General features: G+C 34.5%; 1 protein-coding gene across 2 annotated transcripts in view; it reads left to right on the top strand.

Moving 5' to 3' along the window:
* MNAT1 (MNAT1 component of CDK activating kinase) overlaps nt 1–24,604 on the top strand; it is a 235,133-nt gene that overhangs the window by 128,303 nt on the left and 82,226 nt on the right. For both annotated transcript variants that reach the window (XM_032134753.2, XM_058429795.1), the window contains exon 7: nt 20,586–20,707. In XM_032134753.2, coding sequence (XP_031990644.1) covers nt 20,586–20,707 — 122 coding nt within the window. The remainder of the gene's footprint in view (nt 1–20,585; nt 20,708–24,604) is intronic.

Genomic DNA, 24,604 nt, shown 5'->3' with positions numbered 1-24,604 from the left:
TAGAACTGGAACAATAAGCTTATGTTGTTCAAAATGTTAAAGTTTAAAGAAAGAAATTTCTTTGTTAAGGGAAGACAAAGCATATTTGGCACTATGTATGAACATGCCTGTTTTGCTCACTGTGGAGCTCCTAATGCCTAAAATCATGTCATTAGGTTTTTTTCACCATTAAAAAAATCAGTTTAATATTGAATTATTTAAAAAAAATTTTTGTGAAAAGGTCTACAGGCATCTTAAAAATTGTCTGTACACTTGCTATTAATGAAAAAATTAGAAGAATTTCGAGCAAGAAAATATTCACCTGAATCAACATATTTTAGTGTCCTTAATGTGGAGCAATTAGCTGATAAGCTAGTTTGAACCTGACTTTCAGGGTAGAATACTTTTGAGATTGTATTTGTTTCTTTGCTTTCAACAAGGCAAGTGTTGATGCTAGATCAATTAGCAAATCTTGAAGAATTAACTTAAATGGTGTGGTAATTCCTGTTATTAGAGATATTTCTTGGAACTCATGAAATTCCTCCCTCCCACACGATATCAGATGTGTTGAATTGAGAAAGTTGCCAGGCAGCAGTCTTGTATATCAGAGTCCAGTTCAAAGTTGTTAGAATGAGAAGTGTTTTTAAAATGTTATGGGAATACCTGAATTACAATTGAACTTCGAAATTAAAAAGAAAACACAAGACAGTATAAAAATAAAGACCTATAAGAGTGCTGTAGCAAGTTGGGTTTTTTGTAACCTACTTTTTAAAGTACAGATCTTTGAAGGCAGGTTTTTACTAATTATTTTATTACATTGCTCTTGCTAAAGACAGCAAGGCAAGTAATTATCCTCAGATCTGAAGATTAAAAGTCTTATGATTTTTAAATAAATATTAAACAAGGAGAGTAATTTTTATAACTGTTAGCACATATGCTTTGTGTGCTAGCTTTTTCCTAATGTAAAATGAATCTGAATATACCGTATGATTGGTGACAAATAAAAAACTCTTTGTGCAATTAAGAGAAAATCTGTTTATTTAAGAGCTCTCAAAGGTTGTAAAAGATTATACTTGGCTGTATGTGAAGGATAAATGTTGTGAAATAATGCCCCTTAGTTCCCCTTTTATAATAAATCTCAGCTGTGTGTTCAGCACAAGGGCTCAGTGCCAAAAAGAACAGGTTCAACTTGTCCGTGAGGATTTGCACCACAGTAAAGTGCACAACTGCTTTTGTAGAGGTCATTGTGGAGGTCAGGGCATGTACAGTTGAATGAAAGCAACTTTAAAAACATGGTAGATCATAGAGTTACTTGAGATTCAAAAATCAATGTTAACTTAAGACATTATAAAGATGGAAAATCATAAGAACCTTCAAATATATTTTTATCTTTATCTACATATGTTAATATGTTTTCAGACGGATTAAAAATAATTTCTTTGGCATCTTGTGCTAGTATAGTTTTAAGGATCTTCAGGATATTTTATAATTGCCAAGATTTGGAAGCATTGGCTATTTTAATATTTGTTAAATTCTGAAGAGTGTTCAGATAATGAAGGTAGGATATGATGGTGGTAGAACAAAGTGTGCAGGGATATGTGCATGGTGGGAGTAAAGGCAGGGGAGTGTGGGTGAGTTTTAATAAAAATAATGGGTGTAATCTGGAAAATGTCTCCACAAGTCATATTTATCTTGAGTTTGTGATCGAAAGATTTGAAATTTAACAACAACAACAACAACAAAGAAAATGCAGTCTTCTATAGTATGATTCTTGTTCCTAAATATCTCAAAAATACTTTTATATATTTGTGGTAAATAGAAATAAATGAGAAATAGAATGTGGAGAGGCTGTAAGATCCCAGGACTCCAGCCAGTGCATTGAGTTTCATATGAAGAATACCTGAAAGGATATAACTAAGTAGATGCATAGCTTACCTGGGGTTATATTTTATCTAGAGCTGTACTTCATGACCCTTTTCTTGTTTCTTTTTGGTGACTATTTTTTAAAAAATGGTGATCATAGCAAAATGACAGGCAACCATTGGTTTCAGTGTGGGGATTAATTAGTAATCTTTAGAATGTGCTTCAGCAAATGCAGCTGATTGGCAGTAGCACCTGTCTCAACAACTGACGGAATGTTAGTACTTTTATCAAGTAATTTTCAGAAGGGCTCCAAAGCTATTTTACTAAACTCTCTCATATGAACTGCTTTCTTTGTCCTCTAGGGCATTGTTTTACTAAATATACCTATCTATGAATTAACTAATTAGTGAAAGGAAGGCTATAAAATTGTTATTTTTTTAATTTTAAAAAATGGAAACAAATGTGATAGTCTGTGTATTCTTGTATTTGTGGGACCACCACTATGCTCACTGATCACACACGTATGTTCTCAGATGAAAAATTTATAAAGGATTGTGATTTTGCTGTATTGTTTTTGTAGTTCGTCTCATAAAACATGTCTGTTAATTATGAAGAGTGATTTGTTAAAGTACAATAAACAGTGATTTAAAGGATTGATTAGTATAGTCAACTTTCTAGAGAGGCAATTTACTTCTGCATTGCCAGGAATTACTCTTTTTAGTTGAAATAGCCTTTTTACTAAACTGGTTCATATTTCAAAGGATATGCAGTTTAACATTGATTCACAGACAAGCCATCAATTTTATGTTGTTTGAAGAAAATATTATTTTTGCTTGTTATAAAAACAAGATAACTTCTAAGTGAGTATCTAATGAGGTTGTAGCACATCTCAGTAAAGATGAAATTTGCCTTAATCTGAATGTGTTATGGAAAAATTGATTGTAAATATTTTCTAAAAATGAATTGATATGCTTTAATGAACTAGAGTAACTTTCATTTAAAAAGTACTTATATACTAATGTTTTTTAAACAAATGAGCACATTATATTTAATAATGTTTAATAAATATAATATATTTTAAATAAAAATTTAAATAGATACTGTTAAATGCTTGAAAATAGGGACAGTTATGGTGGTATACTTTCTGCTATATCTTCACAGTGCCTAACATCCACCAAATGTTTAATAAATAAATTTTCATATTTTAGTTCTATAATAGAAAAGTGCTTGGTGGATTTTAGCAGGATAGGGTTTAAAATCTGAGTAGGTTACTTGGTCTTGGAGAGCTTCAGTTTCTTTTCCTGTAAAACAGGTAAAACATACTTACCTCAAATGTGTATGTAATGCCTAACACAGTGCTTGGCACATAGTAGATGTTCAGTAAATATTTCTGTATCATTTTAGTGCAATTGCACTGTGTTAGTAATCCATTCCATATCTGCCTGACTTTAATAAAAGACAATATATGTGGAATTTCAGGTGAGAAGGGTATCAAGTCAGTGTCTTAAATATTCTGTTCTTTTCTGCATTTTAGGGTAGATTTAATTGCATGGTGGTTTTATGAGTGTAATAGTGGTGGTGTTGGTGTTTGTGTGTATGTGTGTTTGGTTTGGGGAAGTTAGATTGGGATGATTAGAGTATTCATAGTGTTTGTTGTTTCTTTTTAGGACAGAAGAAAGGTAAAATCAGTGACAGTCTGGCTTAGGTCTTCACTTATTTTCTACAATGGGAATGGCAAAACAACTACTCCTTCTGTTGTTAAATGACCTCAAATAGAACGAGGAGATTTGTTATGTAGGTTTTTTTGGAGATAGGGTAGATGATTAGAGGGATCATTTTAAAACATTTCTTCATTCATGAAACAAATATTCCTGATACATACCAACTACTGTACTAGGCGCGGAAGAGTCAAATCTAAATAAAATGTGGTCTCTTAAATTATTCAGTCTCTATAATGGCGTAAAGAAACTTCCATCTTTTCATGGAAAAATATTTTTGCTTTAGAAGACTACTAATCTTACATGGTATTTTTGTTTTGCTTATGTAATAGTAGCAGTATTTGTAGATAATTTTATATAAAGCCATTTTTATATTACATTAGGAAATTTGGACTTATGTATAAGTTGTCATTGTTGGATAAAGTTCACTTATAGTGCCAAGTTTGGAATTCTTGGAAATTATTTTTGAAATTAGTAAAAGAAAGTGAGCTAAAATGCTCTATGCCTGAAAGTTTTTACAGAAAATTTCTTGCAAATACTGTTTTTCTTAAAATTAATGCAGACTCTTTTAAAGGAGGCAGGTTTTGTCTAATCAGATAGTCTCCTTGATGTTTTTCTTTTCTGATCTTTTTATAGAAACAGATATGGTTTGCTGGACACTATGTCCTCTTGGCAACAAATGGTAGTTTGGTAATAAGACAAGCATCAGAGAAAGAATGAAAAAATAATACTTTTCAACATTGTATCACATTCATCAGTGCCCAAGGAAAAAATAAAACCTATAACAACAAAAAGAAACAAAATAAACAAAATATTTTTCTTGTATTTTGTTTTTCCTTTAAGCTACTGGCATATTTGCCTATTTTCATTTGTCTTATAATTTAATGAAAATAATGTTTGCCTAGTGTTTCTTCTTCCTTCCATTCCCTCTTTGTATTCTGGCATCTATTTTCACTACTGTACTGAAGCTCCTCTGGGTATTGAAATTCCCTTCACTGGGAATGCTCTTTCTTCCCCTCCATTTCAGGGCTGTTTCAGCCTTCAGAGGTTCTCCCAAATTTCATTTCTTCCATGAACTCTGCTGAATGAAAATTCAAATGCTTGTCATATTCAGTAGAATCATATCATATGTGCATTTAATTTGCTTGAATTCAACTAAAGTTGAAAACAACACCAAACCAGGGAGAAAAGAAGCAAAAATGCCTCTCTTCTCCAAGGTAAAGAAAAATTTTGAAAACAGCATAGATGCCAAATGTAAGCCACCTACTTAGGTGATCCGTTCCAATGCTAGAGGAGAAACTAGCTGAGTTGGATTTACATAAAGAGATGAAAATATGCACAGAACAATGTACAGTATACTTTATAGGCAATTTGAGGGATTTTTGAGGGGTTATTTTGACCTTTTTTTTTTTGCCTTAATCTGACTTTAGAACCGAATCCTTGTGCATGTCACAGTATAGCTGTGTTGAACTAAGTCAGTCATATAATTTAGGACCCTTCTAGGTAACACTTTGATCTTTCTCAAATGTTTCAGATGTGGAACTAACTGAGGGAAAATGACTAGCTTAGTTCCTTTCCTATTTTTATTTTTGCATTTTTCAGGGAGGGAAAAATTTGTACGAATGAAATTATAGTCAAAACAGGTTCAAGCAGAGGGAGACAATGCTGTTCCTTTTATGTTTTGTGTTCTCCTGTAGTTTGAGACTCATGCCTTTCTCAAAAGTAATTGCATGTGAGCACAAATATATTGCTACAGTTAGTGTCTATATGAGCCTTATTAGTTCTAAGCCAATACAAGGAATTTATAGGAATGCTTATTAAATATCCAGAGTTTAGTTGTAATTATATATTATTTGAGAATCTTTAATGATACTAATCTTTTGCTAGTGATCTTTCAATGGAAGATACTATTTCCTAATTTTTTCCAACCTTTTCAAAATTGGTTACTTTTCATTTTTGAAGTTCTTAAGGAAAAATTTATATTGATAGAATAAGAATTCTAAAATTAGAGTTGAAATATTATTAAAGGACATTTTTCTGTGTGGAACACTAATTAGTGCATGTGTTTAAGGAGGAGATTACAAATGAATTTGGCTAACAAATCTTTAAGGGATTTCACTGTAGTAAACAGATTTTGATGAGGTTCCAGGGCTAATTTGCTAGAAACATTTTCAGAGACTTGGCTTGCCAAGTGAAGATGTATTTAGAGCCATTTTATTTCTAATGTTGAGCAAGAAACTTAAGCCCTTAGCTAGATAGTTATAGAAATTTGTCTTTGATGTTTTCAAGCATATCATATGTATTTGAGTAGAATTGAACATTGCTGAAGAGTTAGAAAAATATGGTGCTGTGTCTACAGGATGAAACCTCTTTTTTTATTTTGAAGAAGCCTGTTTTAGAAGAAAATTTTTGTGAAAATTGGTAATCTAACTATTAGGCATCACATTTTAAAAGACAAAGAGTGCTCTTAAAGGCTGATTTGTGCAAATATGTCATCATTAGAATGCTTAAAAGAGCCTACCATATATATATATATTTACCGTTATATTCTACTTATTCCCAAACATACATTCAGAAAAAGAATGTAGTCTGATGATTCTAATAGAGTTGGGAATCTGGGTCTTAGTCTTGTGCATTTTTTTCTACTGGCTGTTTCTTTAGTATATGTAGAATCAAATTACTTTACATTAAATTTGAGGGAAATTTTATGTATTTTTATGATACATTGTGAGTCAGTGGCTTATTTCCACTTAGTGGTCATGAAATGATAGCAAGTTAGACTTACTGTTTCAGTCTCCTCACTTATACACTCCCTGCTTCCCCATTGCACATGGTGAAAATGAAACTTACAGAAATTAAATGTTGCACCTCAGTTCATTGTAGTTTAGAGACAGTGCCAAGAGAAGTACATAGTTACATCTTAGCCTGTAGGCCCTGTCCCTCATTTGTCTTTTTACTGTTTACTTTACATTTTGAAAGAAATTAGAGAAAAATCATTTATATGGGGAAAAATGAATTATACTTACCATGAAATTATGTGCTACCAGGAAGTTATTACCATGCAGCTGCTGCAGTGATGATAGGCTGACATCACCCTATAATGACTAGAACAGCATAGTATAAAAATCTCTCTGCTTGCTTCTAAAATAAATTGAAAACAACTGAATTACCAAAGAAATGTTACTCAGAATGAGCAGCTTATAGACAGTGCCAGGTATATTCTTTAAGTACTCTATCCCATTGCAAAAATATGTGTGGGCACACACACTATTATAAAATATATTCACATCCATATACATATGTACAAATAGACATATATGTATGTGTATATACCTGCATACACAGCACACATGTCCACACACATTTAAATTATTAGAACATTACCAAAACAGAAATAGTCATTCAGAATTAACCTCAATTGATTTTCTAAAAGGCTGCTTGGAGATATTTTCTTTGGAAATAGTCCCTAGGATTACAGTAGTTTAAAGCTACCAGAATGAAATATTCTGGTTTCTGATTCCACTTAATAAGGTAACATATTCTGTAGAATTTGACAGATTTAACATTGTGAGAGGACTCAGTTCATGAAACAAACACTACCATCTTTTTTTTTTTTTTGTAATTAAATGACCCTAAGAAATAAAAGTGGAATGGACAGTCTCACTGTAACGTGATTTACTAGGATATGAGCTCCCAGAGGGCAGGGGCTTGATCTGTTTTGTTCCCTGATGTCCTTTTCAGTTCTTGGCATATAGTAGGTGGTTGTATTTGTTGTATGAATGGATGATGAATGCCACAGAGTAAGCACAATGTTTTGTTATCTGAAATTTTGTTAAAATAACTACTAAGATGTCTGGAAAACACATTCCCAGCCTAGGATGAAAAGCATCCATTGACTGTAATGAATAAGTGAAAAGAAAAAAATAAAGTCTAGAGAAGTTAGAAATTTATTTCTTGTGTACTCTCATAGTACACAAGACTGTGTAACAAAATTCTAATTGTTTACGCTTAGTAAGAGCATTTTAAAATTTATAGAATATGGAAATGTGATCATCTTACAGTTGCCTTAGTGTTCATACTATTACATCACATGACAGCTTTTTTATATTGTGTTATTTTATATATATATATATATATATTGTTTGTTTGTTTGTTTGTTTTTTGAGATGGAGTCTCGCTCTGTTGCCAGGCTGGAGTGCAGTGGCACGATCTCGGCTCACTGCAACCTCCACCTCCCGGGTTCAAGCAATTCTCCTGCCTGAGTAGTTGGGACTACAGGCACACACTGCCATGCCCAGCTAATTTTTTTTTTTTTTTTTTTGTATTTTAATAGAGACGGGGTTTCACCACGTTGCCCAGGGTGGTCTCACACTGCTGAGCTCAAGCGATCCGCCTGCCTTGGCCTCCCAAAGTGCTAGGATTACAGGCGTGAGCCACCGTGCCTGGCCTATATTGTTATATTTTTATATTATTCGTTAATTCAACACAAGATATTGACCAGCTTTTTGGTGCCAAGCTGCTCAGTGAGGTGCCTATGACAGTGAGCATAGGGCCTTACAGTCTAATGGGAGACAGATTCAAAACAGACAATTACACAGAGTTTAACAGGCTTACAGGGCTTATTGGCAAATATGTTGAAGATGAGGATAGCTTGGTGGATAAATGTCATTAAGCAAGATCGATCAATTAAAAGAGTTCTGAATTTAAAGTTGTGTTAAAGGATTTGCAGAATCATTTAACCTATCGGCCTAAATTGCCAGCACTTTGTAATTACAACCTCTTCTATGGTACTTAACAGAAAACCATATACTGATAGGTACAGAACTGGATTTTCATGTTTAGTATTTTTATTATTGTTTATTTCAACAATCTATATACTAATTGATTATTTTTATTGCCATTATTTTCATTAAATAATAATGTATTTTCTTTAATAGTGTTATTCTTAATGGTTTGTTGCATTCTAAATGTGTGTTTCTATTTTAACATTGTATGTGTTTAGATTTAACGCAAAAGATATTCTTTGCTCTTTATTTGGTGAGAAAGCATAATGATAATATTTGTAGTGTATAGATTAACAGACAAATCTTAGTAAATTATAAACTATTTTTTTTTTTTGAGACGCAGTCTGGCTCCGTGGCCCAGAGTGCTGTGGTGCAATCTCGGCTCACTGCAAGCTCCGCCTCCTGGGTTCACGCCATTCTCCTGCTTCAGCCTCCCGAGTAGCTGGGACTACAGGCGCCCGCCACTACGCCCGGCTAATTTTTTGTATTTTTAGTAGAGACGGGGTTTCACTGTGGTCTCAATCTCCTGACCTCGTGATCCGCCCGCCTCGGCGTCCCAAAGTGCTGGAATTACAGGCGTGAGCCACCGCGCCCGGCATAAACTATTTTTTGTAGTAGCTTTTAAACTTTCTGAGTAAGAAAAGTTAAATAATACATTTCAGATTATTAAAAATACTGCCATGTATGACTACCCGTGTCAGCATTTGCATTCTTCTTCCAATGTTCCTATGTTGCTCTATATGGAAATGAGCTGAATTTTAGAAAACCTTTTTTCTCATAAGCTTATATTTTTTGACTAGCAAATGATGGAAATATAGGGCTCTAAGCTATATTTTAGAAAAGAAACAGGTTCCCTTTTGTTACATTGTAGAGGAATAAAAACACTAATTGTATATACTACTGAATGTACAGTTTGCATGCATTTCCCCCCAGGTATGGGTGTTACCTAAAGTTGCATGGTTTTCTGTGGTTCTTCTCATTACATTTTTACTTTTAAAGCCTTATTTCTTTATCAATTATGTCACAACAGTAACAAAACCAGAAAGGTCTTTAGTTTTGTGCTGTACTTTTGAAAGTCAGAAAAATGTACCTGAATTACTTAATGGTGTTTTTCAAGACTCAGTGCTAAGAACTCACTCTTATATATTCCCCCACACCCATTTTCTTATTCTTGTGACCTTGCCTATCATTTTGATGCTGATAGCAAAATTTCTTTTGAGTTTATTTTATATTTCTAGCTGCCTTTACTGAACATTTCTACTTGGATATTTTACAGGCAGCAATGTTGGATTGATTTAAACCACCATCTTAAACTCTTTATTTTTAACAGCTTTATCGAGATATAATTTACTTACCGTAAGAATTACTTATTTAAAATATACAATGTATTGATTTTTAGTAAATTTACAGAATTTTGTAACCATTTCAGTAATCCAATTTTAGGATGTTTTCATCACTCCAAAGAGGTCTCTGATACTCATTTGCAGACATAACACATTCACACTTCTAGCCCACAGCAATTGTTAATCTACTTTCTGTCTCTGTAATTTTGCCCTTTCTGGACATTTCCTAGAAGCGGAATCATATAATATATTGCTCCTTCGCATCTGGCTTCTTGTAGCATAACGTTTTTGATGTTCATCCACGTTGTAGCATGTACCAGTATTTCATTCATTTTTATTGTTGAATAGTAATAAAATTCAGCATATTGTGTGAATGTTCAATAAAGGAATTCATATTCATACTATATGAATGTACCACCCCATTTTATTTATCCATTCACAGTTGGTGGACATTTAGATTGTTTCCACTATTTGGCTGCTATTAATAGCTGCTATGAACATTCATGTACAAGTCTTTGTGTGGTCATATGTTTTCATTTCTCCTGGGTAGATACTTATAAGTGGAATTACTAAGTCATAAAGTAAATTTACTTCTCACTTTAAGAAAAACTACTCAACTAATTTTCAAAATGGCTGCATCATTGTATACTCTCATCTGCAGTGTCCATGGATTCCTTTTCTTCACTTCTGCACTAACACTTCTTATTGTCTGTCATTTTGGTTGTCATTCAAGTGAGTGTGCATTTAGTGTGCATTTTTCTGAATATTATTGATGTTGAGCATCTTTTCATGTTCTTATTAGCCTTCTGGTCTTTTAAAATCTTTTGCCACTTTTAATTGCGTCATTTTGTCTTTTTATTAGTCAATTCTAGTATATTTTTTTGTTTTTTTTTTGACACAGAGTTTCACTCTTGTTGCCCAGGATGGAGTGCAATGGTGCGATCTCGGCTCACTGTAACCTCTGCCTCCCGGGTTCAAGCAATTCTCCTGCCTCAGCCTCCCGAGTAGCTGGGATTACAGGCGCCGGCCACCATGCCCAGCTAATTTTTTCATTTTTAGTAGAGATGGAGTTTCACCATGTCGGCCAGGCTGGTCTTGAACTCCTGACCTCAGGTGATCCACCCGCCTTGGCCTCCCAAAGTGCTGGGATTACGGGCTTGAGCCACTGTGCCCGGTCTCTAAGAATTCTTTATAGGTAGTATTCTGAATTTGATCGAATTATAAAATATGTGGCTTCCAAGTATTTTCTTCTGGTCTGCATTTTATCTTTTTAAAATTTTCTCTTTTTATTAGTATGTTTTGCATTGCTATAAAGGAATACCTGAGACTGGATAATTCATTAAGGAAAGATGTTTATTTGGCTCTTGATTCTGCAGGCTGTATGAGGAAGCTTTTACTCATGTTGGATGGCACAGGGGGAGCAGGCACACATGGCAAGAGAGGGAGCAAGAGAGAAGGAAGTACCTCTTTTTTTTAATTATACTTTAGGTTTTAGGGTACATGTGCACAATGTGCAGGTTTGTTACATATGTGTCCATGTGCCATGTTGTTTTGCTGCACCCATTAACTCGTCATTTAGCATTAGGTATATCTCCTAATACTGTCCCTCCCCCCTCCGCCCACCCCACAACAGTCCCCGGAGTGTCCCCTTCCTGTGTCCATGAGTTCTCACTGTTCAATTCCCACCTATGAGTGAGAACATGTGGTGTTTGGTTTTTTGTCCTTGCGATAGTTTACTGAGAATGATGTTTTCCAGTTTCATCCATGTCCCTACAAAGGACATGAACTCATCATTTTTTATGGCTGCATAGTATTCCATGGTGTATATGTGCCACATTTTCTTAATCCAGTCTATCGTTCTTGGACATTTGGGTTGGTTCCAAGTCTTTGCTATTGTGAATAGTGCCACAGTAAACATACGTGTGCATGTGTCTTTATAGCAGCATGATTTATAGTCCTTTCGGTATATAACTAGTAATGGGATGGCTGGGTCAAATGGTATTTCTAGTTCTAGATCCTTGAGGAATCGCCACACTGACTTCTACAATGGTTGAACTAGTTTACAGTCCCACCAACAGTGTAAAAGTGTTCCTATTTCTCCACATCCTCTCCAGCACCTGTTGTTTCCTGACTTTTTAATGATGGCCATTCTAACTGGTGTGAGATGGTATCTCACTGTGGTTTTGATTTGCATTTCTCTGATGGCCAGTGATGATGAGCGTTTTTTCATGTGTTTTTTGGCTGCATAAATGTCTTCCTTTGAGAAGTGTCTGTTCATGTCCTTTGCCCACTTTTTGATGGTGTTGTTTGTTTTTTTCTTGTAAATTTGAGTTCATTGTAGATTCTGGATATTAGCCCTTTGTCAGATGAGTAGGTTGCAAAAATTTTCTCCCATTCTGTAGGTTGCCTGTTCACTCTGATGGTAGTTTCTTTTGCTGTGCAGAAGCTCTTTAGTTTAATGAGATCCCATTTGTCAATTTTGGCTTTTGTTGCCATTGCTTGTGGTGTTTTAGACATGAAGTCCTTGCCCACGCCTATGTCCTGAATGGTATTGCCTAGGTTTTCTTGTAGGATTTTAATGGTTTTAGGTCTAACATTTAAGTCTTATTGTCCCTGTTTGCAGATGACATGATTGTATATCTAGAAAACCCCATCATCTCAGCCCAAAATCTCCTTAAGCTGATTAGCAACTTCAGCAAAGTCTCAGGATACAAAATCAAGGTACAAAAATCACAAGCATTCTTGTACACCAATAACAGACAAACAGAGAGCAAAATCATGAGTGAACTCCCATTCACAATTGCTTCAAAGAGAATAAAATACCTAGGAATCCAACTTACAAGGAATGTGAAGGACCTCTTCAAGGAGAACTACAAACCACTGCTCAATGAAATAAAAGAGGATACAAACAAATGGAAGAACATTACATGCTCATGGGTTGGAAGAATCAATATCGTGAAAATGGCCATACTGCCCAAGGTAATTTATAGATTCAATGCCATCCCCATCAAGCTACCAATGACTTTCTTCACAGAATTGGAAAAAACTACTTTAAAGTTCTTATGGAACCAAAAAAGAGCCCGTTATCGCCAAGTCAATCCTAAGCCAAAAGAACAAAGCTGGAGGCATCACGCTACCTGACTTCAAACTATACTACAAGGCTACAGTAACGAAAACAGCATGGTACTGGTACCACAACAGAGACATAGATCAATGGAACAGAACAGAGCCCTCAGAAATGATGCCACATTTCTACGACTATCTGATCTTTGACAAACCTGACAAAAACAAGCAATGGGGAAAGGATTCCCTATTTAATAAATGGTGCTGGGAAAACTGGCTAGCCATATGTAGAAAGCTGAAACTGGATCCCTTCCTTACACCTTATACAAAAATTAATTCAAGATGGATTAAAGACTTAAATGGAAGTACCTCTTAAAAAGCAGCTCTCACGTGAACTAATGGAGAATTTGCTTATTACTAAGGAAGGACACAAAGCCATTCATGAGGGCTCCAGTCCCATGACCCAAACACCTCCCACTAGGCCTCACCTTCAACATGAGGATTACATTTCAACATGAAATTTGGAAGGGACATGCATCCATCCTACATCACTCTTCCACCTTTCCCTTTCCTAGTTTTCCTGCCTCTGTTAATCAGCTCTCTCTGGTTTTCACATTTTGCTTCCCACCTCAGCTATACCAGATTGCTACCAATTCTTGCAGTTTTAATTATAATTATTTTTTTTTCTCTTCCCCCCCCATTATTACTCAGACCATATTACTATACTAGACCATATTACTTTAACCTTAATCACTAAAATAGCTGCAGACTTGACCTGCTTGATTCTAGGCTCTTCTTTCTTTGGTGCTATTATATTTTTCTTTGTTATAAATACATAGCCTTTTTTTTTTTTCAAAACTAACCAAGATTCCATTATCTATTTTAAACATTTTATAATGAAAAGTTTCAAAAATAGCGAAATTGGAAAATAAGACAATGAATACTCATATGCCTAATACCTAGATTCAATAATCTGTAATATTTTGGTATTACATCACACACACATACACACACAGACACACACACATATATATGTGCACATTTTTTCCCCTGAACCGTTCTAAAGTAAATTACAATTTCCATGAAATTTTACTTTTAAATTCTTCATCTGGCATGTCTCACTGACCTGTTCCTGCATAGGACATTCTCATACATAACCATAATGCCATAATCACACCGAACAATTAACAGCAATTCTCTAATATAGCTTAATACCCAGTCTATATTCAGATTTCCCCAATTGTTGCCAAAATATGTCATGGCTGTTTTTTCCCTTCCAAATTAGTACTGAGCCAGTGACTCTCACTATGTTTATTAAACATCTTAATTCTGTCTTAATCTTGAATAGCTCCCATCCCACTTTATACTTTGTCATCTTTATTGTTGTTGTTTCTCGTGACATTGACCTACTGAAGAAACTAGGCCACTTGTCTTGCAATATGTTTGTTTCTCTGTGGTATTGTTCAATAGTAGTTTTTTTTATAGCCATAAATATAAAATATACCCATTTTTATACCCGTTTTGGACAATTCAGAAAATAGTGCAACAAAGTTAAATAGTTTCATCACCTAGGGGTAGTTTTTCTTTGGTTTTCTTTTGCATTTGCAGGTTTACTTTATTTTGTTATGTTTCATTTGAGACGAGATCTTGCTCTGACACTCAGGCTGGAGTACAGTGGCACAATCACAGCTCACTGCAGCCTTGATCTCCTGGGCTCAAGTGATCTTCCTGCTTCAGCCTTCCGAGGAGCTGGGACTACAGGTGAACACCACCATGCCTCGCTAATTTTTTTTTTTTTTTTTTGTAGAGATGGCTCACTGTGTTGCCCAGGCTGGTCTGAAGCTCCTGGGCTCAAACTATCATCCCACCTTGATCTTTCAAAACGTTAAGACTACAGGCATAAGCCACTGTGCCTGGCTCTTAGGCAGATTTTAAAAATAGTTTAGATCATAATGATCATGTACTTAACATTTTACTAATTTCTCTTTAAACATGATTTTAAATGGCTACACACTTTTATGTTATAATTGAACTGATGTTTACTTAAACTGATGTTTACTTATTGATTGAACATTTAGTTTCCTTTTAGTTTTTGACAATATAAACTGGGATGAACAGACATGAATACGAATTTGATTATATTTCTGATTGCTTTCTTATAAATTATTACAGATGGTATTACTAGGTCAAAATCTGTGAAGATTTTAAAAGTTTACTAAATTGCTTTTCATCAAGAAAGCAATTCCATAATTTGCTGTCTTACCAGCAGTGTATTCACGCTCTCTTGTCATATTAAACATTATTTATTTATCATTTATTTAGTAATATGCTGGAGACAAAACATTCTGACATTGTTTTGACTGTTCTGATTTCTTACTCTTTGAGTTCAAATTAGCCTTGGAGTCTTTTCTAGCTGTAATTTAAGCTATCTATACTGATTCATTCTCTGCCCACCCTTCTTTCCCCATATACCTGTCTCTGCTCAGGTTTACTTATTGTCTCAGGACACAACATACTGCTCTGGTAATATTGCTGTCCTCCCCATTGCCTTGCTTTTGTAGACTTTGTCCTCAGGTCTGGCACAAGTTGCACTATTTCATTCTTCCATCTTTTATTGATTCTTCCTCTCAATATTCTTCCTCTCGATATTCTATCTTTTTCTTCCTATTCTATCTTTTTCTCCCTCTTGATATTCTTTTTTTCTGTTCTGTCTCTTTCATTCTTCCATCTTTTATTGATTCTTCCTCTCGATACTCTAAGCACTTAAGTCTATACCATACCGTTTGGCACCCCACCAAATTTAATTCAAATATAACTTATAATTAGTATATCATGCACTTTGAGTTATTTAATTTGAATCCTTCTTTTTCTGATAATTTAGAATAATATCTATCACCCTTACTGTTTGGGTGGAAATATCACCAATAACCATTTTTCATCTAAAAAACTTTTAAACACCCTTTTCATTCCAATCACTTAAAACCCTTAATACTTTCTCATGTGACCTGTTAAGCCATTATCTGCTCTGTTGGTGATTTTAAAAATTTAAAAAACATCAATGAATGTAAGTCATTGTTCTCTAAGTTCTGCCCCAGCTTTAAGTTTGAGAACCATGGCATCTATCTCATGAGTTTTTCCGAGGGAAAGATAGATGGAATGTTAGAAGGCCAGTTTCTGTGTCATTTATGAACTTTTCCTTATCGTTCTTATGGCAAACAGAACTACCACTGAGTAATGTTTATTTTTCTCTAAATGTTATAGTTTTAAAAAATACTCCTTTTTGAGCCTATGGTGTTTTATGTACCTGAGCTATTAGAATTTATATAAAAAATTGGTTTAAACCACCTAGGATTTACTTACTGCCATTAAAACTTTTAAATTGAACAACCATGATTATATTATTTTAAAATAGGATATTAAAAGGCAGTGTGTGGAACCCACACTGGGCAGTAATTGAGAGGTATAACTTTATGTGACCTTAGAAAAATTTACATTTTGAGGATAATAGCTTCCATATCCACAAAATGAAGGTGTTAGGGGAAAAAAGCACAGGCTTTAGAATCTGACAGACTTGGCTTTTAATCATCAAACTGCCATTAACTACAGTATGATCTTGCTCAGTCACCATATCTAACCCCCATTTCCTCATTCATCAAGTATGATTAATAGTACTTAATCATACTTTATTAAATAGTAACATTTCATAAAATTATTGTGGATGCTGAGATATGCATACAAAACCCTTTAGTATAGTGCCTAGCACAGAATAAATAATGTTAACTATTTTTATTCAGTGACCTTTTTGGCTATTGTAAATGATGTCCCCACAAACTTCAGAGAAGACTTTTAATTATAAGACATCATAACTTTAGTAATTTGGGTATTGTTGCTAATATTTAGGTAATCATTAGATTTAGTATGTTGTTTTCCAGTGCAATTACTTAAGAAAGCTTGTCTTCCTTAAATATTATCTTCCTTGGAAGGTAATCCAGCTTTTGAAAATACCCATTCTGTGTGAGCCTTTCTGGACCTTGCTGTCTAATTTCTGAAATGCAAACGGAGTGTTGGTGAAACTGTAAGTGTACTTCTTTAATTATCGCAGTATTTTTCCTTTCCCTCACCCTCCTCTCTTTTACTACTCTCCCCTCCCTTTTACCCCCATAGCTAAAACATGTGACACTAATACTGGACATTTTTTATCAAATGGCAGGAGAATTTAGTGTCTGACAATTTATGAAGAAGACACTTTGAAATAGGGATGTCAGAACAAGTCTCAAAATATCTCACTCAGGCACTGTCTTCTTAACCTATGCAATGCTCTCTGGATCATTGGTCTGAAATTGGATTATTCTGTGATAGTATAAGATTTAGCTTAACAGTTTCATGTTTATTTAGAAAGGCTGTGGAACATGGAGGTTAGGGGTTAAAATAATATGAATGAAATTTCTGACATTACACTTTTTTTCTCTTTTTCCTGCGTATTTTAATTCTAACAAAGCAAATGAGGAAATTAGAATATCCAAAACTCATTTTAAAAAGTTGTGGTAAAATACATGTAACATAAAAGTTCATATTTTAATCCCTTTTAACTGTACATTTCTGTGACATTAAGTACATCCAAATTGTTCTGCATCTATCACCACCGTTCATTTCCAAAAATTTCTCATCTTCCTCAACTCAACCTGTACCCATGAAACACTTAACTGCTCTTTCCCATGTTCCTACTCTGTGGTAATCACTGACCTACTTTCTGTCTCCATGAATTTGACTACTTTGGAACCTTCTATTAGTGGAGTCATATACTTTTTGTCCTTTTATGCCTGGCTTATTTCATTTATCATAATATCTTCACGTTCATCCATGTTGTCATATGTCAAAATTTCCTTCCTTTCAAAGACTGAATAATACTCTATTGTATTTATGTGTATATACACACCACATATTATTTATTCATTTATTCCTTGATGGACACTGCATTGCTTCCACCTTTTTGCTACTGAAAATAATGCTGCTGTAAATATGCATTGGTGTACAAATATTTCTTTTGAGACCCTACTTTCACTTTCGGGTATATATACCCATAATCCAATTGCTGGATCATGTGGTAATTCTGTTTTTAATTTTTTGAGGACGTGCCATACCGTTTTCCACAGCAACTGTACCATTTTACATTCCCACCAGCAATGCACAAGAGTTTCAGTTTCTCTACATCTTCACAAACACTTAGCATTTTTTGTTTTTCTTTTTAAAAATAGCCATCTTAAATAGCCATGGGTGTGAAGTGGTATCTCACTGTGGTTTGATTTGCATTGCCCTAATGACTAGTGATATTGAGCATCTTTTCATATACCTATTGGCAATATGTATATCTTATGTGGTAAAATCTCTGTTCAAATCCTTCGCCTGTTTTTGGTGAAGTACTTTTGACATTACAGTGTCAGAGATGCCTATTACAACGTGCCTGTAAACTAGCTAGGATGATGCTACATGCTATTGAACTTTTTGAAGAGAGAAACTGTAATCCAGATGCAAGCATCTTGGATGGTTGTTTCTCACTGCTACAATTGTATTTTATCACTTTTAAGTCATGACTTTTACCTTTTTTAAAAAAATAAAATAGATAATGTGTACTGTGCATCCAACTTAGTAATTTAGGGGAAAAAGGAAACTAAGGGATGTAACAACAAAAAAATTTATAAACTAGAAATTGGAGGAATTAATAACTGCAAGAATGGTTTATAAAAAGTTATGAAATAGAGAAATTGATAGAACTATACCAAGAAAAATAAGAGAACTAGGGTTAAAATCAGAAAACATAGACTATATAAAATGTAGGTATTTTTATAAATTAGAATTCTGTGCCCACGTGGATGATAGATATGTAAATCTCAATGTAATGGTATATAGCTGAGTGGCACTTTATTTTGCTCAGATATGATCTGTAGGGTCTTTGTATTTTAGTTATCCAGTAGTTCTTTCTTCTCAGAAAAATAGAGTGGATGTTTTCATCCAATTTAGTTTTCAGCATAAAATTTTCTTATTTTATTTGTATATGTGTGTGTGATGTGGAAATAAATACACATTTGGTAAGTTAGTTTGACATCGTATAAAGACTTCAGAGAATAGACATTTATGTGGCACAGCTTTGCAGAGAATAATTTTGTTAGCTTTCTTCCCTAATTTGAGCTTTCAAAAACAAAAAACACTGATTACCAAAAATGTCAAAGTTGTTTAGTAAAAATAGAAAAATGTGAGGATAAACTATGCTTGTATACAAGGGAACTTTAAAAAGTTTGTGGAAAATGGAATTAAAAGATAAATATAAAAAATATAAACTTTATTTCTCAACATAAGCTCCATCAGGAACAAGATACTTTTGTAAGCAATGATACCAGGCATTTAGTTCATCCCGAAATAACTGAGGGTCCTAGGAATTTAACTATGTCAGCGAAATATTTTTTTTTTTATTATTATTACTGAAGAAAAATGGGTTCCTTTTACAAATTTTTTGAGGTTAGGAAACAAGAAGAAGTAAGAAGGAGCCAAGTCGCGACTGTAAGGTGGACACCTAATGATTTCCCATGGAAACTCTTGCAAAATTGCCTTTGTTTGATGAGAGGAAATGAGCAGGAGCATTGTTGTGGTGGGGAAAGGACTCTGGTGAAGCTTTCCTAGGTATTTTTCTGCTAAAGCTTTAGCTAACTTTCTCATAATAATAACCAGATGGTATTGTATTTTGGCCCTCCAGAAACTCAATAAGCAAAATGCCATGAGTATTTTGAATTGTGAGTTTTTTGAATTGCTGTTATGACCTTTACTTGTAACCAGTCCACTTTTGCTTTGACTGGACTACTTCCACTTCTTAGTAGCCATTGCTTTGATTGTTTTTGTCTTCAGTACTGGTAAAGGCATGTTTCATCTCCTGTTCTTTGAAGAAAGGCTTCAGGATCTTGATCACACTTGTTTAAAATTTCCACTGAATGCCCTGCTCTTGTCTGCAGCTGATCTGGGCGCAACAGTTTTGGCACCCATTGAGTGGAAACTTTGCTCAACTTTAATTTTTCAGTCAGGATTGTGTAAGCTGAACCAGTTGAGATGTCTATGGTGTTGCCTATTGTTTCTGCTGTTAATCATCAGTCCTTTTCAATTAGGGCATGAACAAGTTTTTTTTTTTCCTCACAAATTGATGCAGATGGTCTGCCACTGAGGGCTTCATCTTCAACATTTTCTTGTTCCTTCTCAAAATGAATTATCCATTTGTAAACTGCTGATTTCTTTGGGGCATTGTCCCCATAAACTTTTTGTAATGATTTTGCCATTCTTCTATCCAGTCTTCACCATAGATATTTGTTCTTGTTTGAATTTAGTAGAATTCGCATTGCTCTGATAGGAGCTTTTTTCGAATGGTCTTATGCTTCTTTGTGCTTCAAACTAGGTGCTGTTCAGACATGTTATAACAAGTTAGTACAAGTTTGTTTTGGTGCAAATGTTTTTAAAATCCATGCATAGTTTTTAAATAATATGTATTTTTCATAAACGTTTTGAAGTCTCTTGTATTTGATGACTTCTACCATTGACATTGAACAACTGTACTGTTTAACACTACATCTGAATTTAATGATGGATTTGGTTTTCCTCTTTTAAATCATGTATAAATGACTATTGATTCTATTATGTGGGTTTCGGTTATGCAATGCATTGTACCCATGGAACAGCACAACTAATGGCTAATACTTCTAATGTGAGGAATTTAATTCATCTTTAAAATGATTATAAATAAGTAGCAATATGAAAATAATAATAAGAGGTATTAACTTCCTTCCTTTTTGTAACAGGGTCAACATATTTCACTGGCACCTATTCACAAGCTTGAAGAAGCTCTGTATGAATACCAGCCACTGCAGATAGAGACATATGGACCACATGTTCCTGAGCTTGAGATGCTAGGAAGACTTGGGTATGTGTCCTAAAGAACTTTATATTGAGGAGCTGATATGTGGGACTTATTGCTGTTCTTAACTGAGATGTTAACATTCTTAGATTTTCAGTTTATAGAACTTTACTGTTTTGTGAAAAATGAACAGTACTTAATACTAAGTTGTTTTTTTTAGTACATTAATTTTTCTATGGACTTGTTAGGTCTCTTGAGATTGAGCCTGGAATACATTAGTTCTTTTTTAAGTCTGTCCTTGGCAGCCATATTGAAATGGCTGTTTATTTTCAGTCATAAGTGTTTTTTTCTTTTTTCTTTTTTAAAGAAATTGGGGCTTAATTTAGTTAGTAGTAAGCCAATAAAAATATGAGTTGGGCTCCTTGCCATGAAAAAGGGTAGATTTACTCATTGTGCACTGTCTACAGTGAAACTACATTTATGAGCCATGAGCCATGAAATATATTTTGTTGAAAGGTATAATGTAAGGCTGGCCCTGTGGTTCAACAGTCATATTATATATATCCATTCTGGAAATGAACCTGGGATCCTGGCTTTTGTGAGGGATGGAGAGATGGTTATAGTCTCTCTCATGGGAGCAAGTGGGTATTTGTATACTTGAAGAGTGCAGGCACAGATGTTGCTAGATGGAGCAAATCATTTCTTGGTCTCATTTTAAAATGTGAACTATTGAATGAAAGGCTGATCCAGAAACTGTTGTTGCTTAACAAAAGAAAATAGTGGAAAGGATATACTATGAAAAAAAAGTGGGTAAATCGAGGCCAAGCAATTAAAAAGCAATAGAAAAAGTCAGAGACCCCAAGAACAAAAACAAGAAAGATGAAACAAATAATAAAACCTACATTCATCTTCAAAAACAAAACCAAAATCTGGAACATGTTGTATAATATTTTACATGTGAACATCAAGGCTCCAAGGTAAAGTTACATTTAAATGATATTTAATATCTTAAGGCTAAATTTTATTTAGTTCTTTATTCTCTTAGAGTCCTACAGCCTACAAGCATGAAGCTAACAGGATGTAAAACAACCTAAAACCCCCTTTGAGATAACAGATTTATTAAACAATTGTCTTAAATGCTAAAATTGAAGTTTGAGGAGATAGACAATATTGTGTTTTATAATGTAAAAAGTTATACATGATGTAGACATTTATTTCTTATCTCTTACAAAGAGCCAGAATTGTGTATCTTTAAAATAAATTTACCTCAAAATCTTTACTTTTAATGTCCGTGAAGTTAACATGTTTAGAATAGTACTCCTCCGTTACTAGATTTTGCATTTTCCAATAATTTTGTCAAAATTTTTCATACACAGGTTTTATTATGTTCAGGTAGCTTTCTTCTGTTCCTAGAATGTGGAATTATTATTATTTTTTTTCTTGAGACAGAGTCTCGCTTTGTCACCCAGGCCAGAGTGCAGTGGTGCAGTCTTGGCTCACTGCAACCTCTGCCCCCTGGGTTCAAGTGATTCTCATGCCTCAGCCTCCTGAGTAGCTGAGGCTGCAGGCATGCACCACCATGTCTGGCTAATTATTGTATTTTTTGTAGAGATAGGGTTTCACCATGTTGGCCAGGCTGGTCTTGAACTCCTGGCCTCAAGTGATCTGCCCACCTTGGCCCCACAAAAGTGCTGGGATTACAAGTGTGAACCACTGCGCCCGGCCCATCTTTTAATATACTGAATTCAATTTGTTGGTGTTTTGTCAGGGATTCTTGCTTTAGTGTTCATAAAGGGTATTGGCCCATAGTGTTTTCTAGCTTTATTAAGATATAATTAGAAAAGAAAAATTATATATATTTAAGATAGAGAAGATGTTTTTTAAGTATTAATTTTTGTGGGTTCATAGTAGGTGTATATACAGTGGGCTACGGGAGATATTTTGATACAGGCATGTAATGTGTAATAATCACATTAAGGTAGATGGTATATCCATTACCTCAACATGTATTCTTTGTGTTACAAAGAATCCAATTATATTCTTTTAGTTATTTTCAAATGTACAATTAAATTATGATTGACTGTAGTCACCCTGTTGTTCTATCAAATACTAGTTCTTGGCCAGGCGCAGTGGCTCATGCCTGTAATCCCAGCTCTTTGGGAGGCTGAGGTGGGCAGATCACTTGAGGTCAGGAGTTTGAGGCAAGCCTGGCCAACATGATGAAACCCCGACTCTACTAAAAATACAAAATAGTAGCTGGGTATGGTGGTATGCACCTTTAATCCCAGCTGCTTGGGAGGCTGAGGCAGGAGAATCACTTGAACCTGGGAGGCAGAGGTTGCATTGAGCCAAGATTGTGCCACTGCACTCTAGCCTGGGCGACAGAGCGAGACTGTCTCAAAGACAAAAACAAAAACAAACAAAACAAAACCAAAAACTAGTTCCTATTCATTCTTTCTGACTATTTTTTTTCTACCCATTAACCATCCCCACATCCTTTCCCACCTCCTCACTACCCTTCATAACCTCTGGTGACCTTCCTTCTACTCTCTGTCAGTTCAAATGTTTTAATTTTTAGCTTCCACAAATAAGTGGGAACATGCTAAGTTTGTATTTCTGTGCCTGGCTTATTTCACTTAACATAATGACCTCCAGTTCCATGTATGTTGTTGCAAATGACAGGATCTCATACCTTTTTTATGGCTGAATAATACTCCACTGTGTATATGTACCACATTTTCTTTATTCAGTCATCTGTTGATGGACACGTAGATTGCTTCTAAATCTTGGCTATAGTGAACAGTGCTGCAACAAACATGGGAGTGCAGATGTCATTTTGAAATACTGATTCCCTTTCTTTTGGGTATATACCCAGCAGTGGGATTGTTGGATCATATAGTAGCTCTATTTTTGTTTTTTGACAAACCACAAAACTGTTCTCCATACTGATTGTTCTAATTTACATTTCCACCAACAGTGTACAAGATTTTCTGTTTTCCACATCCTCTCCAGTACTTGTTACTGCTTGTCTTTGGATAAAAGCCATTTAAACTAGGATGAGATTCTATCTCATTGTAGTTTTGATTTGCATTTCTCTGATGATTACTGGTGATGTTGAGCATTTTTACATATGACTGTTTGCCATTTGTATATCTTCCTTTGAGAAATGTCTATTCAAATCTTTTGCCCATTTTTAAGTTGGATTATTACATTTTTTCCTGTTGAGTTGTTTGAGTTCTTTACATATTCTGGTTAATAATGCCTTGTCAGATGGGTAGTTTGAAAATATTTTCTCCCATTCTATAGGTTGTCTCTTTGTTCATTGATTTCCTCGCTGTGCAGAAGCTTTTTAACTTGATGTGATCCTACTTACCTATTTTTGCTTTGGTTGCCTGTGCCTGTGGGGGTGTTCCTCAAAAAATCTTTGCCCACTCCAATATCCTGGAGAGTTTCCCCAATGTTTAATTTTAGTAGGTTAAATAGTTTGAGGTCTTAGATTTAAGTGTTTAATCCTGATTTGATTTTTGTATGTGGTGAGAGTTAGGGGTCTAGTTTCATTCTTATGCATATGGATATCCAGTTTTCCCAGTACCATATTTTGAAGAGACTTTCTTTTCCCAAATGTATGTTCTTGGCACTTTTGTCAAAAATGAGTTCACTGTAGATGCATGGATTTGTTTTGAGATTCTCTGTTTTGTTCCATTGGTCTCTGTGTCCATTTTTATGCCAGTACCATGCTATTTTAGTTACTATAGCTCTGTAGTATTTGAAGTCAGGTAATATAATTTCTGAAGTTTTATATCTTTAAAGTTTCTGTAAAGATAGCTTTGGCTATTCTGGGTCTTTTGTGATTCCATATAAATTTTAGGATTTTTTTTTAAATTTCTGTGAAGAATGTCATTGGTATTTTGATAGAGATTGTATTTAATCTGTAGATTGCTTTGGGTACTATGGCCATTTTAA

Source organism: Hylobates moloch, unplaced genomic scaffold (genome assembly GCF_009828535.3).
Source record: "Hylobates moloch isolate HMO894 unplaced genomic scaffold, HMol_V3 SCAFFOLD_16, whole genome shotgun sequence".
Taxonomy (NCBI): domain Eukaryota; kingdom Metazoa; phylum Chordata; class Mammalia; order Primates; family Hylobatidae; genus Hylobates; species Hylobates moloch.
Note: the sequence above shows the minus strand (reverse complement) of the source record. Positions and strands in the feature narration are given on the sequence as shown.